Source organism: Nicotiana tabacum, chromosome 22 (genome assembly GCF_000715075.1).
Source record: "Nicotiana tabacum cultivar K326 chromosome 22, ASM71507v2, whole genome shotgun sequence".
In the NCBI taxonomy this organism is placed as follows: domain Eukaryota; kingdom Viridiplantae; phylum Streptophyta; class Magnoliopsida; order Solanales; family Solanaceae; genus Nicotiana; species Nicotiana tabacum.
The window spans coordinates 158,721,632-158,735,900 of record NC_134101.1 but is presented as its reverse complement, the minus strand read 5'-3'; the positions used below and the strand labels follow the sequence as shown (position 1 = coordinate 158,735,900).

At 35.8% G+C, this 14,269-nt stretch overlaps 1 protein-coding gene across 1 annotated transcript; it reads right to left on the bottom strand.

The window, feature by feature from the left end:
* Positions 1-3,514: 3,514 nt before the first annotated feature.
* LOC107805116 (endo-1,3;1,4-beta-D-glucanase-like) lies at positions 3,515-8,917 on the bottom strand (the record flags this gene model as incomplete). Its single annotated transcript, XM_016629110.2, has 7 exons — positions 3,515-3,781; positions 6,793-6,893; positions 7,274-7,363; positions 7,460-7,550; positions 7,755-7,881; positions 8,127-8,148; positions 8,668-8,917. Coding segments are annotated over 7 exons (771 nt in total), but the record flags the coding sequence as incomplete, so codon positions are not given.
* Between the last annotated feature and the right edge of the window lie 5,352 nt (positions 8,918-14,269).

Sequence of the window (14,269 nt, the reverse complement as noted above, 5' to 3'; positions counted from 1 at the left end):
AGATCTCGGTAGAGCTGCAGCTTAATTAATCCTATAGATTGGGATGTATAGTTATAAAAAGAAAGATTATTTCACCAATGTAAAGATGACGGTCTCTTTTCTATTTATATGGCAAGCTATGTAGCCATCAACCTTTCCCGGTCGTCAGTTTCTTATACGCTATATTCCTATACTGTAAAATGTTTTTTCCCGCAATTTTAAAGATATGAACCAGTGTTGTAAATAGCGCTCACCTCAGCGCTAATAACATGTGGCGACACGAAGCAGAAGCTCATCGCTATTTTCAGCTGAGGCATCGCGAAATTAGAAAAGTGGCGACGAGGCATCAGTGGGGCAAGGAGACGACGATGTGACAGAAGCATCGATTTTTTTTCACAAAAAAAGCAAGAGACTCTTCTTTCTTCTTCTTCATGAATTATTGACTATCTTGTTCTAGACTTTTAGTATCTACTATCTACTTTAAGTTTTTGAATTGAAATATTTGCTAATACGTTATTGCTATTGAGTTTTTGGTTATTTATATATGCAAATTTAATATATATATTAATTGGCGCTTCACTTAAAAAAGTCGAGAACATTCTCGTATTGACATTAGGTTTTCCTCAAGTATGCAAGGGTATATATTTATTCAGTATGGATGAAAAACTGAAACTACTCCAAAGTGAAAGGGATCTCTACTGGAAGTAGGTTGCTCATAGTTACTGGCCTAGTATGTCTATTTTTGTTTACCTTTCTTTTTTGAGGAACAGAACTTGGTTTAATTTGCCTAGTTTTTTCACTCTTCCTTCGCTGAAACATACTTAACTTTTTGTCCCTTGTATTTTCTTCTTTTTGTGTTTTGGTACTCATTTCATTTCTCGCTGTAGTGCTGATAAAACTGTTTTTGATGGTGACAGAAATCAGTGAGGAATTGCTTCATCAGAGGATCGGTGGTGAGATATGTGCAGTTACCTCCGGATGGAGTTGACATAGAACTACTTCATGATGCTACAAGGAGAGAAGCTCGGGGTGGCTGAAATCTGGACTTTGAAATACTGTCCATTTTCACATTTTCAGTTGGATGAATCGGCATATACTGATTTTTCTTGCTGTTCAGTGTAATTCTAGATGCATGTTGCACGTAGTAGTTTCCTTCTAATTACTAGCTGCAACCAATGATGTGAATCCAGTGGATGTGAATGACATTTCTGAGTCTTTTGACAAAATTAAGAATGTTAAAAACGCTCGGGGAAATGTTACCTACCAATGGAAAAATCGTTCTTATGGACCATACAAATGTTCTAGTTATATGTCTATCTTCAGGAGAAGTAAAATATGAGATCTTTGGAGGATCATCATCTTCTATTCAATTTGTAACTGGTCCTGGAGATTATTTCCTCCTTACACTAAAATGCAAGTTTTGCGATGCTCTCTGTCTGTGCTAGAGACTAGATAACAAAAGTTATGTGGAAGGCATTATTAATAATGCAAAAGTTATATCGTGTTTAACTCATATCAGGAGGGCTGATGTATAATTAAAGTTACGGGTTTATAATCAATAGTTTTGGTTGTATGTCTCTAAAGTTCAAGTTTGGGATTCACCTCTGGCTCATATGCTATGTCAAGAATTAGAATATTAGCAAAGACCATAGAGTTAGAATTAGAATTGTATTTTGGTGAGAATAATATGCATATATAATAGTACTTGTTTAAATTCTGAAAGCTACGTCTTATGATCTCATGATTTAATGTAATTCTTTTTAGTGACATTACTTGAAATAAGGCATGAATGTATTCAATATCGAACACTTAATAAACATAAGAAAAATAACTGTATAAATCTTCAAAGTTTATTAAGTAATGCTTTTGTAATTTTTTTAGTATTAAACAAGAAATAACATAGGCTAATCGGTGTTCCAATGCTCAAACACGGAAATAGCTAAACTGCACCTCGGAGATTAACATTCACTTATAATTCTTGGTTGTGGCACAAGGTAAAATCTTTGAGAAGAAGCTTCTTTCCTTCTACTAATTAGTAACAGCTAGGTCAAATTACTTTACCATATATATATATATATATATATATATATATATATATATATATATATATATATATATATTACAGTGTACATCATGCTAAACATATAACTTTTTACTTTTACCGGATTCTGTATTTATTCTCTATCCGATTCGTTTCCTATAAATCTATTTTTAACCTTTGTTATTATCCATATAAGAATCAGAAACATTGATCCAAGTATCTACAATATTTACTTTCCCTCAGTGACTACTTTAAACCACAAAATATTAGCACTAACTGATGGAACATTTAGTTTCTGCCAAAATCTTACGTTAATTAATGTTCGACCCTAGTTTAGCAATATTTTTGCCTCCTACCATAAAATGCTGCTACTTTCCATAATCAGAATCTATATCTATAAATTGGGTATATTTTCCATTATGACACCATTTTACATCCTCTCAAATTCCCGGTTTTGCATGCAAAATATTTAGCCCCTTTGGTTTTTAGATTGTCCATTTCAATTTTGCCAATCATTCGAAGTCACTGCTTTGTGCTGGTATAATATATATGCAGTTATTTAGAGATATATAATTATGCCAAATATGTATCCTATGTTCTCAGAAAAGAGTAATTAATAATGGTAGCCACACTCACCGAATTAAAATCCTAGATTCGCCTCTCTCTCAACTCCTCTGAGTATATTTTGTATACATATTATATACTCGGTACAATTTTTACTCTTAAGCTTCTTGTGTTTGTTTTCTTATGTTGTCTTGATGGAACAGAGTCGTTATGATGGGGTTATTCACTTTCTTCCTTTTCCAATCTTTACCACTATGATCTCTTTTCATCTTACATTATAATAATCTTACATTAATTTCTAATTGTAAATAAGTGAACTATGAGTATTTATCTTGGATGCACTTTAAAACTGCAGGTTTGTGTTATAAAAATTGATGTCTGCTGTTGCAAAGGGTGTCAAAAGAAGTTGAAGAAATTGTTAACAAAAGTCGAAGGTAATAATTCTCCGATTGTTTAAGTTGGTTTTATCCTTTTTCTTTCATTTATCAATTTTCATGTCAAATAGACCTTATTAGAAAGGGCCTTATTGCACGAGAAGTCTATTTGTAATTTTACCAAAAAGGTCAAAAAGAGAGAATCATATATATATATATATATATATATATATATATATATATATATATATACACTAAGTGTATAGTATATAAGCTATATAAGATGTACGTATAGTGTATATATATATATACGCAAATCATGTAAAATGATAGGGCAGACCAGTACACAAAGCATCCCCGTTCACTCAAAGTCCCGTCATGTAAAATGATACAAAATTTAAATCTTGTGCTTATTTTCTTATGAGTCCCATTATTGTTCTATAATATTGATGAAGTCTGAGCATGAATGCTTTGGTTAAACCTTTTATGAAACCATTTATAACAAAGAATGTCTGATCTTGGATCTTATGCTAGGTGTATTTGATGTTATGCATGATCCAAAAACAAAATTGGCTACCATTAAAGGAAGATTTGATCCTTTTGTTCTCACGAATACTATCAACAACAAATTGAGAAAGAAAGAAGCAGAAGTCATATCTTATAACAAGCATCCCCCTCTTCATGAAGTACATACTACTGCTCCTGATCAACAAAATGCAGCAGCTCCTCATCCCTACAAGGACAAAGGCAAGACTAAAGTTGGACAGAACAAAAAGAATCCAGATTCTTCGTGTCGCGGTGATTCTAATGAAGCTTCTGATCCCTACAAGTACAAAGGCAAGACCAAAGTTGGACAGCAGAAAAAGAATCAAGAATCTTCATGTCGAGATGAAACATTTATATTGAGAAAAGACACTAAGAAGGATCATAAACCTGAAGCTTATGAGCCCCCAAAAGGGGTTGATGAAGCAATTTGCAGAGATCGTTATTGCAGAATACACAAAAGATCCGGATCCATTCAAGACCGCGTAACTAAAGAAGCAAGAGAGAAAGCATCTTCTACGTTTTGGCAGCTACCAAATCTTTACCAAGGACTATATGGCGGAGAAGCTAGTTATCCGCCTTATCATCCGGGCATGTTTCCACCGGAGTATGGTTTCCGTCCTCCGAGTTTTCCCATGTCAGGGATGAATGACTACACCAGTTACCTCAACAATGAAAATCCTCGCAATTACAACACTATGTGAGGCTGGGAGTTGTACCAAATTGGTTCCATAATTTGATCACGTTTTATTTTCGTCTTCTTTTCTTTTTATCCAATGATTTTTTATCACTAACTTCTAAAGATCCTCTTAGCAACAACGTTAAGAAATTCACACTATGGGTATTATTTGACCTGTTATAGCAGATTGCCATTAAGGACAGTTACATGGTAAAGATTCTTTTACACTATTAGTGTATTGAAACTAAACTCAATTATTAATGATGGTTTGATAATTTTGGACTACAAAAACCCCAGCCGCGCAATGTTAACTGCTGATAAATTGAAACTTCGTTCTCCATTACACTACTTTTCGGACAAATCAGCACTTTGATTTTCTGATGGAGAACTAGTACCTGAGATATTCTAAGCAATGCACTTGTATGCTTCCTGCCTAGTTGAAATTCATTTAGTTATAGTCAAGATAAATGACCTTTTGCTTGTTCCTGACTATTTATAACTTATGGACAAATTTATGAGTGTTTTGTCTAGGTTATACACCCAGATTAAGAATCACACTATGAATGTTTATACACCCAGTTTAAGAATCATATTAAGGCCAATCAAGTTGGCAATTACACGTCCGATAACTTGTTGAGCGTAGTGCATTGTCCTAAAAACATCTAAACCGGACATCATGTCTTGTTCATGAGCCACACATAACTCTAAAGTATACTACGCCATAGCTCTGTATAGAATTACTGATGAAGCAAACTGCAAGTTCACTTTCTGTTTACCTGTATTATCGATTAGTTATAGTCAAGTCAGATCAAGGAATGGGGACCTCAGAGACTGCTATATCTACTTCCCTTCTGACTGTACCTGAAGCAATGCCTTTATATTAGAGATTAACTGAACCAGATGGAAAACTTACTTAAATTGTGATTTCCTCCAGGTTTTCTCTACAAATCACAGAATAAACTAATCATGTTCAATCCTAAATTAGTTAGAATTGACTATACTCTAGAAATACTTCTAACAAATATCGAACCAAATGTAACTACAAACTAAACATTTATCTCAATTACTTTGCATTCACATATGTCTTTTTCCTTTACTGTAATTTGTTCTTACATATTGAGAGATTATAGGTCTTTTAGGACAAGTTTCCTGATTTTAGGTCTACCTCAATTTCTTTTAACACATCATTATCATATTATTGCACTCACGGGCTGGTGCATATGTAGGTTTCTTTCGCTAAGAATATCATTACTTCCCACAGATCACACATACAAGAAAATATTAACGGCCAGATTCAGTGATAAATTCTGGAATAAGCTTTGTAGAGCAATTGTGATCTCTGCCTATTTATTCCGCTTCTATGTCATCGCTTTTGGCTTCTACAAGACAGGTGCCGAAACCAGTGTGTCAGATGTGAAAGCATATTGCAGTGTTGAAAGCTAAGTTGCTCCGACACGGCAGTTTAGGTGTCGCATCCGTGTCGACACGACACTAGTATGGGTGTGGGTATGGGATCCGTGCAGGATCTGGCCAAACAATTTTGGATACTTTGACCACGACAAACGGAAAAATTCCAGACGAGATACAATTTGATTCCCGAAATAAGAACTAAAACTAGTGTAAATTCGAAGAAAATAGCATATCTTATCTAGGAAATCCTTAAACTTATCTACAACTTGAGAATAAAAAAATCCACACTTCACAAGCTATAGGTGAGTATTCCACAATTTCTCATAATTTAGAGATATTTTTCTTTTTTTGAATTATACTGTCCACCCATGCTTAACACTAGGAAATATTTTGACAAAGCTGTCCACCTTATTAAGGCAAGAAAGCAAAAGCAAATGGTAAATCCAAAATCTTGTAACACGAACGGAGAGATTCATCAAATTAGTTACTTACTTATATCAGTGTATCCCCTGAATAAACATGATAGTATTATTTTCCCACATAATCTTTTTTAGAATGACATCATGTAAAATGACAGACAAAATCCTAATAATCAACTCTTATAGTCCTATCCTCACTAGGAGTATTAAGGTAAGGCCAAGAGGCAGAGCGTGGAGGGGGTACCAATGTCTTTTGGTCTCGCCGGCGAAACTTCTGTCAAGACATTGCGGTGGTGGGTGGCGGTCCTGGCGGACTGTGGTGTGAGTTAGGGAGAGAGAAGCTGGGTTTGGAATTGGAGAAAGAGTTACTTCGTTTCTAATTTCTGTCGTGGAGGGAGAAAGAAAAAGCAAAAAAAGAAGAAAGGAATCTGGTATGCTAAAGAAAATTTGTTCAATTACAAAACATAAAAAAACAGTATGCTATAGTCAGGAACCGAACCCGGATCATTGAACCTAAGGGGAGAATTAAGGAGCCCCGTCGACCACTGACCCATTTTAACATTTGTGTATCAGGGTGCCTAGTAAAACATATCTACATTTTGCTGGGTATATATATCCAAGGTTAACAGGATCCTGTGACCCCCTTTCCCATAGAGTAGGTTCGCCTGTGGTAAGGCCTAGCCCCCTTTACCTGTACTATCTCTTTTGAGTATTATTAAAATAAATCACCCATGAATTCGAGTTTGGAACCTAGGTGGTTCCCTTAAAAAAAATGTCATGTACCTCAGGTTTTGATGACAAAATCTCCTCAAACTGCTTAATAAGCTCCGGAGGAGAGATTCTATCTATCTCAGCTGCTAAAATAGCTATTGAGGCCTTAACCTCTGCAAGTAATATGTATCATCAGTCGATGGGCAGGATAAAAAAGATACATGTTCAAGGTAGTCATCAGAATTCAAACAATAGTTAATACCAATTGCTTAGAACCAAGAGTATTCATAAATTAAGTAGCAAAGTTCATATTAGAAAGGAATTGAGGCGTAAATGAATACAACCAGCTATATGAAGTCTTTGGAGTACTAAACATCAATCTGGATCTCAATGTCCCTTGCAGTAATAGTATATGCAACAAATTCGTATAAAATCCAGGATTCAAGTGACATTGAGAAAATCAAATGGAACGGGTGAATATGCAACAAATTGGTATAAATCTGCGGTAATAGCTCAATCTGATCACAGGTGATTTTAGTAATAACAGCCATACCTTTAATATCATCAACTTTGACTAATGATGGATGCAATTGCACTGCAGCTTGAATGTAGCAAGACTTGGCTAGGTCGGTAACCACCTTTGCTGTTAGAAAACTGGAGGTCAGGATCACATTCCAACTATCACAAAGGCATTGACCCTCTACATCAATAACCCTAAAACCTTAGTGCAAAAACTTACCGCCCCAGCAAAATCCTGCAGCCCCAATTGCAGATATACCTTTATCTTTGAGAGCAGCAACAACTTTTTTTGCATCTTCAAATCCTTTATCCTAAAAAGAATTAACAAATAAAAAATTAATAGCATAGTGGCAAGAGTGTTGCTACAAATATCACGGAACATTCCCAAGCATTATCAACTTAATGAATGGAGAAATAGGATATTGATGGCATGGCCTCCTTTGACTCCGTAGAGTCAAATCAATGGCTATTTAATAAAAAAGAAAGCCTAAGTTCAACAAATTATGAACACATACTGTTCCATGTGATTGTATCCAGATTGATAAAGGCTTCTCCGTGTTTTCAGGATTATAAGGATCACCATAAAGAAACTCAGGAACTACCACATAGTATCCTGCAGCTGCAACTTTGTCAGCAAGTTTCCTACATAAAAACAGTTGAATTTTGCGATCAGCCAAAGATACAAATAGGAAATTGTTGCAGCGTAATAACTGGACAAACACAGAGAATGGTGACCTGACTTCTTCCCGTGGTGTTTGATAAACACCAGAGAGATATTAAGCCAAGAGCTTTTACACAATAAGCAAGTAACAATTGTGAGGTGGGAAAGAATAGTAATTTAAAAGCTATTTGACTATTCTAGGCTGAACTTGAGAAGCAGTGCGTACCTTAGATTTGGTGCTTCATAACCTGCCAAGAATTATTAAGACCATAAGAAATCGTCTTCCGAAATAAAAAGTTCATCCCTTCACTATAATAAACTAAACAGGAAAATCAAAAGTCTTTTGCATCTCTAATATACATATAAATTTTCTTGTTAATCCAGAATAAATATTTGTTGTATACCCAATTTGCTTGAACTTTGAAGAACTCGATGCAAAGAAACTTTCAATAACGAAAATGCAAGAACGTAAAAGAACTTAATAAACATTCCATACATCCTGTTGCTGAGGCTCTAATTGTTGTATTTCTTGCTACAAGTAAATTAACTACATACTAATTGTACTAAAAAAAAGAAGAGGAATTTTCATAAAGCACTACAGTATAGAGCTTAATTACCATAAGTAACTATAGTTTTCTTTCTTTTCCGAAAAAAAGAAAGAAGGGGCAGAAAGAGAAATGCAAATGCAAATGCAAATGGAGCAGAATCGTATAGCGCAAAGTTGATGAATAAGACGGCAGTTATATAAAAGGGGAGGAGGTGAGTACCATAAACGTCGGAGACGAGAAGGATGGCGAGTTTGGAAGAGGAAGGACCAGAGACGTATGATTTGAAGCCACCAATTTCTAAAACGGACCCAACTCCGCTACTTGAGCTCAATGTTGGTGGGTTTGAGCCCCTGCCATCTTTTGCTACTTTAGATTGATAGAATACAGAGAGTGTTTGTGTGTTTGACCAAGACAGTGAGTGATTATATATAGACAGAGAGAAGTGGAAAATGAGGATACCATTAATTAATTAATTAGGACGCAAAAACTTACACCTGATATGAGAGAGATTATGTAGAATCTCTTTTTTCACATGAATGTACAACACTTTCATGCGTCTCATTCAGTGTAAACTCTTTCGAACAAGGAAATATTATCCCCTTGACTTCAAAATGAAAGGTCAAATGCGATAGTCATTGACGGAATCATTAAAAGGTATAACTCACCCTCAATTAATACTTATGAATTATGGAGTATATATTTCAATAAATAAAATTTAGATACTAGTAGTATATTCTATAGAAATTATTATAGGGGATAAAAGGAATTCTGAGTGAGATTTTCACTAATACCACTAAACTATAGGGTTGATAATTCCAAATATTGCATGGCACTTTTTTCGCCCCTTTTGATTTATTTTTATTTTGATGTTCAGAACCTCATTTGCTTCACGGTACTTTTTTATATAGAGTGTCAAATTTTAAATATGTTTGATCCATTTAGTTACTTGTATTATCACTAGTATTAAAGTTTTACTTTAACTAGTCAATTTTATAGACACTATCTTTTCTATCCCATAGAAATTTTAAAGGCCTAACTTTTAAAATATTTCATTGACAATCATTTCGAAAATATTTCGAACGTCAATTCAGTTTATAGGGATATGATATTTCAAAATTTTGAAAACCACCTAAAACCATGCAAAAGATAAATAAAGTGTAATGATCCGACCGGTCGTTTTGAGCATTTGCACTTCGTTTGGTAGTTTGGGGGCGCGAGTAGCTCCGTATGATGTATTAGGATTTGTGTGCAAAATTTGAGTTCATTCCGAGTTGATTTGATATGTTTCGGCGCGAGTTTTTGGAAGTCGAAAGTTCATCAAGTTTGATTTGAGGCGCATTTCGTCATTTCAATATTGTTATGCATGATTTGAGGCTTTAAGTTGGTCAGTGTTATGTTATGAGACTTATTGGTATGTTCGTACGGGGTCCCGAGGGACTCGGGTGAGTTTCGTATAGGTTTGGGCTACGTTGCGCTCGTTTTTCTTATAATTCGACGTCGTTTCTTCAAGCATAAATGGTACTACATTAAATAAATGAGCTCTGATTTCTGTTTTGATTGAAGCATTATATCTGAATCATAATTACGGAGCCATAGCAAAAAGAATAGTCGAATTTAGACATCGATGAGGAATTTATGGTCATTTCACTAAGAATTGGGTTGCTAGATTTTTCAGATTAATTACGAAATTGGCACTGGATTCATATTTAAAAATCTGCACTATTTGCAAATACTGAAACCAATATATCTCTTTTATTATAAGGTCAAATGGAGTGATTCAAAAGCGTAACTTGACTAAAATTTTACAAGAAATCCATTGGAGCACATCAAAAGTGAGTTTTGGGATCGTTTGGCACAGAAAACGAGGCAGAATAGCTGGCAGAAAAATATATAAAATAAAGATTTGTTCATTTGATCATATTTTGAGTTAGGGAGCTCGGATTTAGGCGCTTTTGGAGGCGATTTTCACCATATGGATTGGGGTAAGTGTTATCTACTTGGTTTTGGTTATATTTTATGAATCTATCTTCATTTTTGGAATTTGATTGATGATTTCAAACTAAAATTTGGGGGTTTTTGTCTAAAGTTTCATAAAGTGAATTTTTAAGTTTTGAACATCGATTCGGAGTCGGAATTGAGTGAAGCTAGTATGATTGGATTTGTAATTGGATGGGTTGTCGGATTTTGTGAGTTTTACCGGGTTCTGAGGTGCGGGTTCAGGTTGGACTTTTTGGCCGATTTTGGGCTTTTGATTAAAGATTCAACCTTTTTCGATTGGGATTGGTTCATTTAGCATTGTTTGATGTATTTGAGTTGTTTTTGATTAGTTTCGAGCTATTCGGAGGTCGGAACGCCCGTGATGGCATTTTTGGAGCATCGCTTGGCTTGCTCGGTATTGGAATTGGCTTGTTCGAGGTAAGTAACTCTTCTAAACTTACTGCTGAGGGTATGAAACCGCGAATACATGCTATGTGATTGATGATGAGGTGACACACATGCTAGGTGATGGGCGTGTGGGCCTGAACCCTGTGAATGGTAACTCCGTTATTTTCATGGCACTATTTAGTGGCCCTATTTTGTTGATATCTGTGTTTTCACCATGTGATAAAGTAACTAAGCTGTCAATCATGCTAGATATTATATTTAGGCTTTATGTGGATATTGTTAGGACCCATAGTTGTCGTTTGTCATCTCACTAATTTCATTGATATTTCGTACTCAATCATATTCATGCATCCATATCATATCTCAGTCTCAGTTGTATTTATTGATATATCATATCATTATTGTCGGACTAGTTTCATGACATTACGAGCCTGTAAGCAAGACTGGAGAGTTTGATAACTGAGTGAGGCCGAGGGCCTGACTGAGAGTGATATTATGAGATCGGGCTATACGCCGCAGCATGTTATATTGATTATATTCTATGGGATTGGGATGCATGCCGCAACGATATAGCGCTTGGGCTGAAGGAGCCCCTCCGGAGTCTACACACCCCTAGTGAGCGCAGTCGACTATGTATATATATATATGGATCGGGTTGCATGTTGCAACGAGCCTTATGACTATATATATATGGATTAGGTTGCACGCCGTAACGAGCCTTATGGCTATATGTATATGGATCGGGTTGCACACCGCAACGAGCCTTATGGCTATATATATGTGGATCGAGTTATACGCCGCAACGAGTATTGTACATTGCTGAGTATTGAGCACGATATGAGATAATGCGAGACAATGAGGTTGAGTACTCTGAGAGTGTGAGTACATGAGTTCATCACTGAGAGGCATTGCATTTGACATGCGTACTTGAAATACATGCATAAAGATGCATTTCCATTTTACTGCCCGGTTTTGGTGACATTCATGATTTTTACCTGTTTCTTGACATGTAGGCATAAAGATGTACTTTCCTCATGCTATCTGAAAATGAAACATTTTCTGATGAAAGATTTTTGGGAAAAATTACAGTTTTCAAATTATCTCATATTTTTCGAAGATTTCGGTAAAGGATTTGGGTTTTCAATGATACTCTTTAAAAGTGGAACTACTTTCGAAAAAACTGTGAAAAATATAAGCATTTTATCTGTGAGTTACTTCCTTATTTATATGCTCTACATTGTTATGAATTGTTGTTGGATCCGAACTATGTTCCAGCTCGCCACTACTTTCAACCTAAGGTTAGGTTTGTTACTTATCAGTACATGGAGCCGGTTGTACTGATACTACACTTCTGCAAATTGCATGCAGATGTTGGCTGTTGTTATTGCTGTGTTCGATGGTTGCTGGATTTAAAGGTGTGCCTGCGTCCCTGTTGTAGCTGCCTCTAGTTCATGGTAGCCTTAGATTTATAAAACTCTGTTTATGTATCTTTCAAACAAAAGATGTATTTACTTCATATCAGCTTTGTAAACTCTATTCTTAGAAGCTCTTGATTTGTACTACCAGTCCTTGGAAAATGTATAAGTTTCAGATAATTTCGTCCATTTAATTGTTATATTAATTTAATTAGAAATAGATAATTGTTAATTGGCTTACCTAGCGGGTTGGATTAGGTGCCATCACGACTAGTCGAATTTTGGGTTGTGACAAATTGGTATCAAAGCTCTAGGTTCATAGATTCTACAAGTCATGAGCAAGTGTCTAGTAGAGTATTGCGGATCGGTATGATAATGTCCATACCTATCTTGGAGAGGCTACATGGCATTTAGGATAAACTTCCCATCTTTCTTTCTTTATCATGCGATATTGATTCAGCTTGAAGCGTAACTCTTGAATTCCTTCCACACATTCGTAAGAGCATATGAGCACTTGGTATCAGCTGTGCATCGACAACTTATTATTCCGGGTATGAGGTAGGAAATGTGATTTCAGTATGCTGATGATGGGCTAGTCTGGAGGGCTTGTGGCCGGGTTTTAACTGTAGCTTGAGCATAGAGATGTTGATTGTGTGAACACGTGCTTTTGGACTTATATGTCCGGTAGTATCCCTATTAGTGAAATTTATGATTGGATGACTATGTAATGAGTATGACATGACCGCTGGATGTGTTCAGATATATTGGAGTTGGTGAAAAGAGTTTGATTGAGGTGTAAATTGGGTGCTCGATTTTTGTCTTGATGGGACACATAATCTCGATTTATGAGTGAATTGGAAGATTTTTCATGTTGGGTAATTGTGGAACTAGATAGATTCTCATGTCTTATTAATGAGTTCAGAATCATGAAGATCAATCAATTGCGTAGTAGTTGTGACTGTGGAAGGGTATAGAGATATGTCAGTTTGAGGCAAAGCAGATGGGTTATCTCCTGCAGGGTGTCTTGAGGGTTGCGTGATCTCTATGTTGTTTTGCAGCGAGTTCTCCTTTACCAGTGAATTATATGTGTTGCAATTTGAGTTTGGATTGCTTATGAGAGTTGGCTTGACTATTACGAGTATGCATGCGAGATTTGCAAATGATTCGAGGTATTATATGGTTTGTGTTACACGAGCTTATGAAGGGTTTAGCTGAGATTCAGTGCAAGATTTTGGCAGCAATAGAGTATGGGTATTGTAAGTTATTAGATGCTTTGTTCCTTGGCTTTGAGCCAAGTGGGGGAGTATTCTATCGATAGGTTGATTGCGCGGTTATGTGTTGTATTGGTTTCAGCTTGAGGTATACTGGTGAATCAGTATGACTTACAGAGGTTGGGATCAAGGATGACTCGAGTAAGGCAATTTTTGGATACGAGTTATATTACACTCTATGGGTATATGAAAATTAAGGAATGATTGAGTGGTTATTTGTGAAGGATGTAGTGTTCATGGAGTAGAAATTTGCTCGTTTGCTTAGAGGTATGAATTACTTCTTAGGGTATTGATGTGCAAATGAGGCACAGATTGTTCAGTTTGTTTGATCAGTTTAATTAAGATTTGAGCACAGTGGATGACTCTCGAGAATGGTTCTAATGAATTCAAGATCTATATGTGGCAATTGAGAATTTTGCGGATTGTATATGGCTAGGAACTGAGAGTTACAATGGATGGTCTCGAGACTCACAGTATTTCTATATCATTATGAATTCTGCATTCAATATTAGGAAGGTAAAATGAACAACTTTAAATTCACATAAGGTCTTTTCAGAGAGGGTATCTCGGTTGTGGTACTTTTGGGGTACTTAAGAGAGCATTCAGCGGCTTATGGGCTTTAAGGCATGTGGTTTTATGCTAGGGTCTCATATGGCGAGTTTTGGTTAAGGATTATGGTATTATGGTGAAGAGAAGTATCAATTTGAAGGTAATTCAGAAGGAACTCGGAGAAATAGGACAACTTGGTAG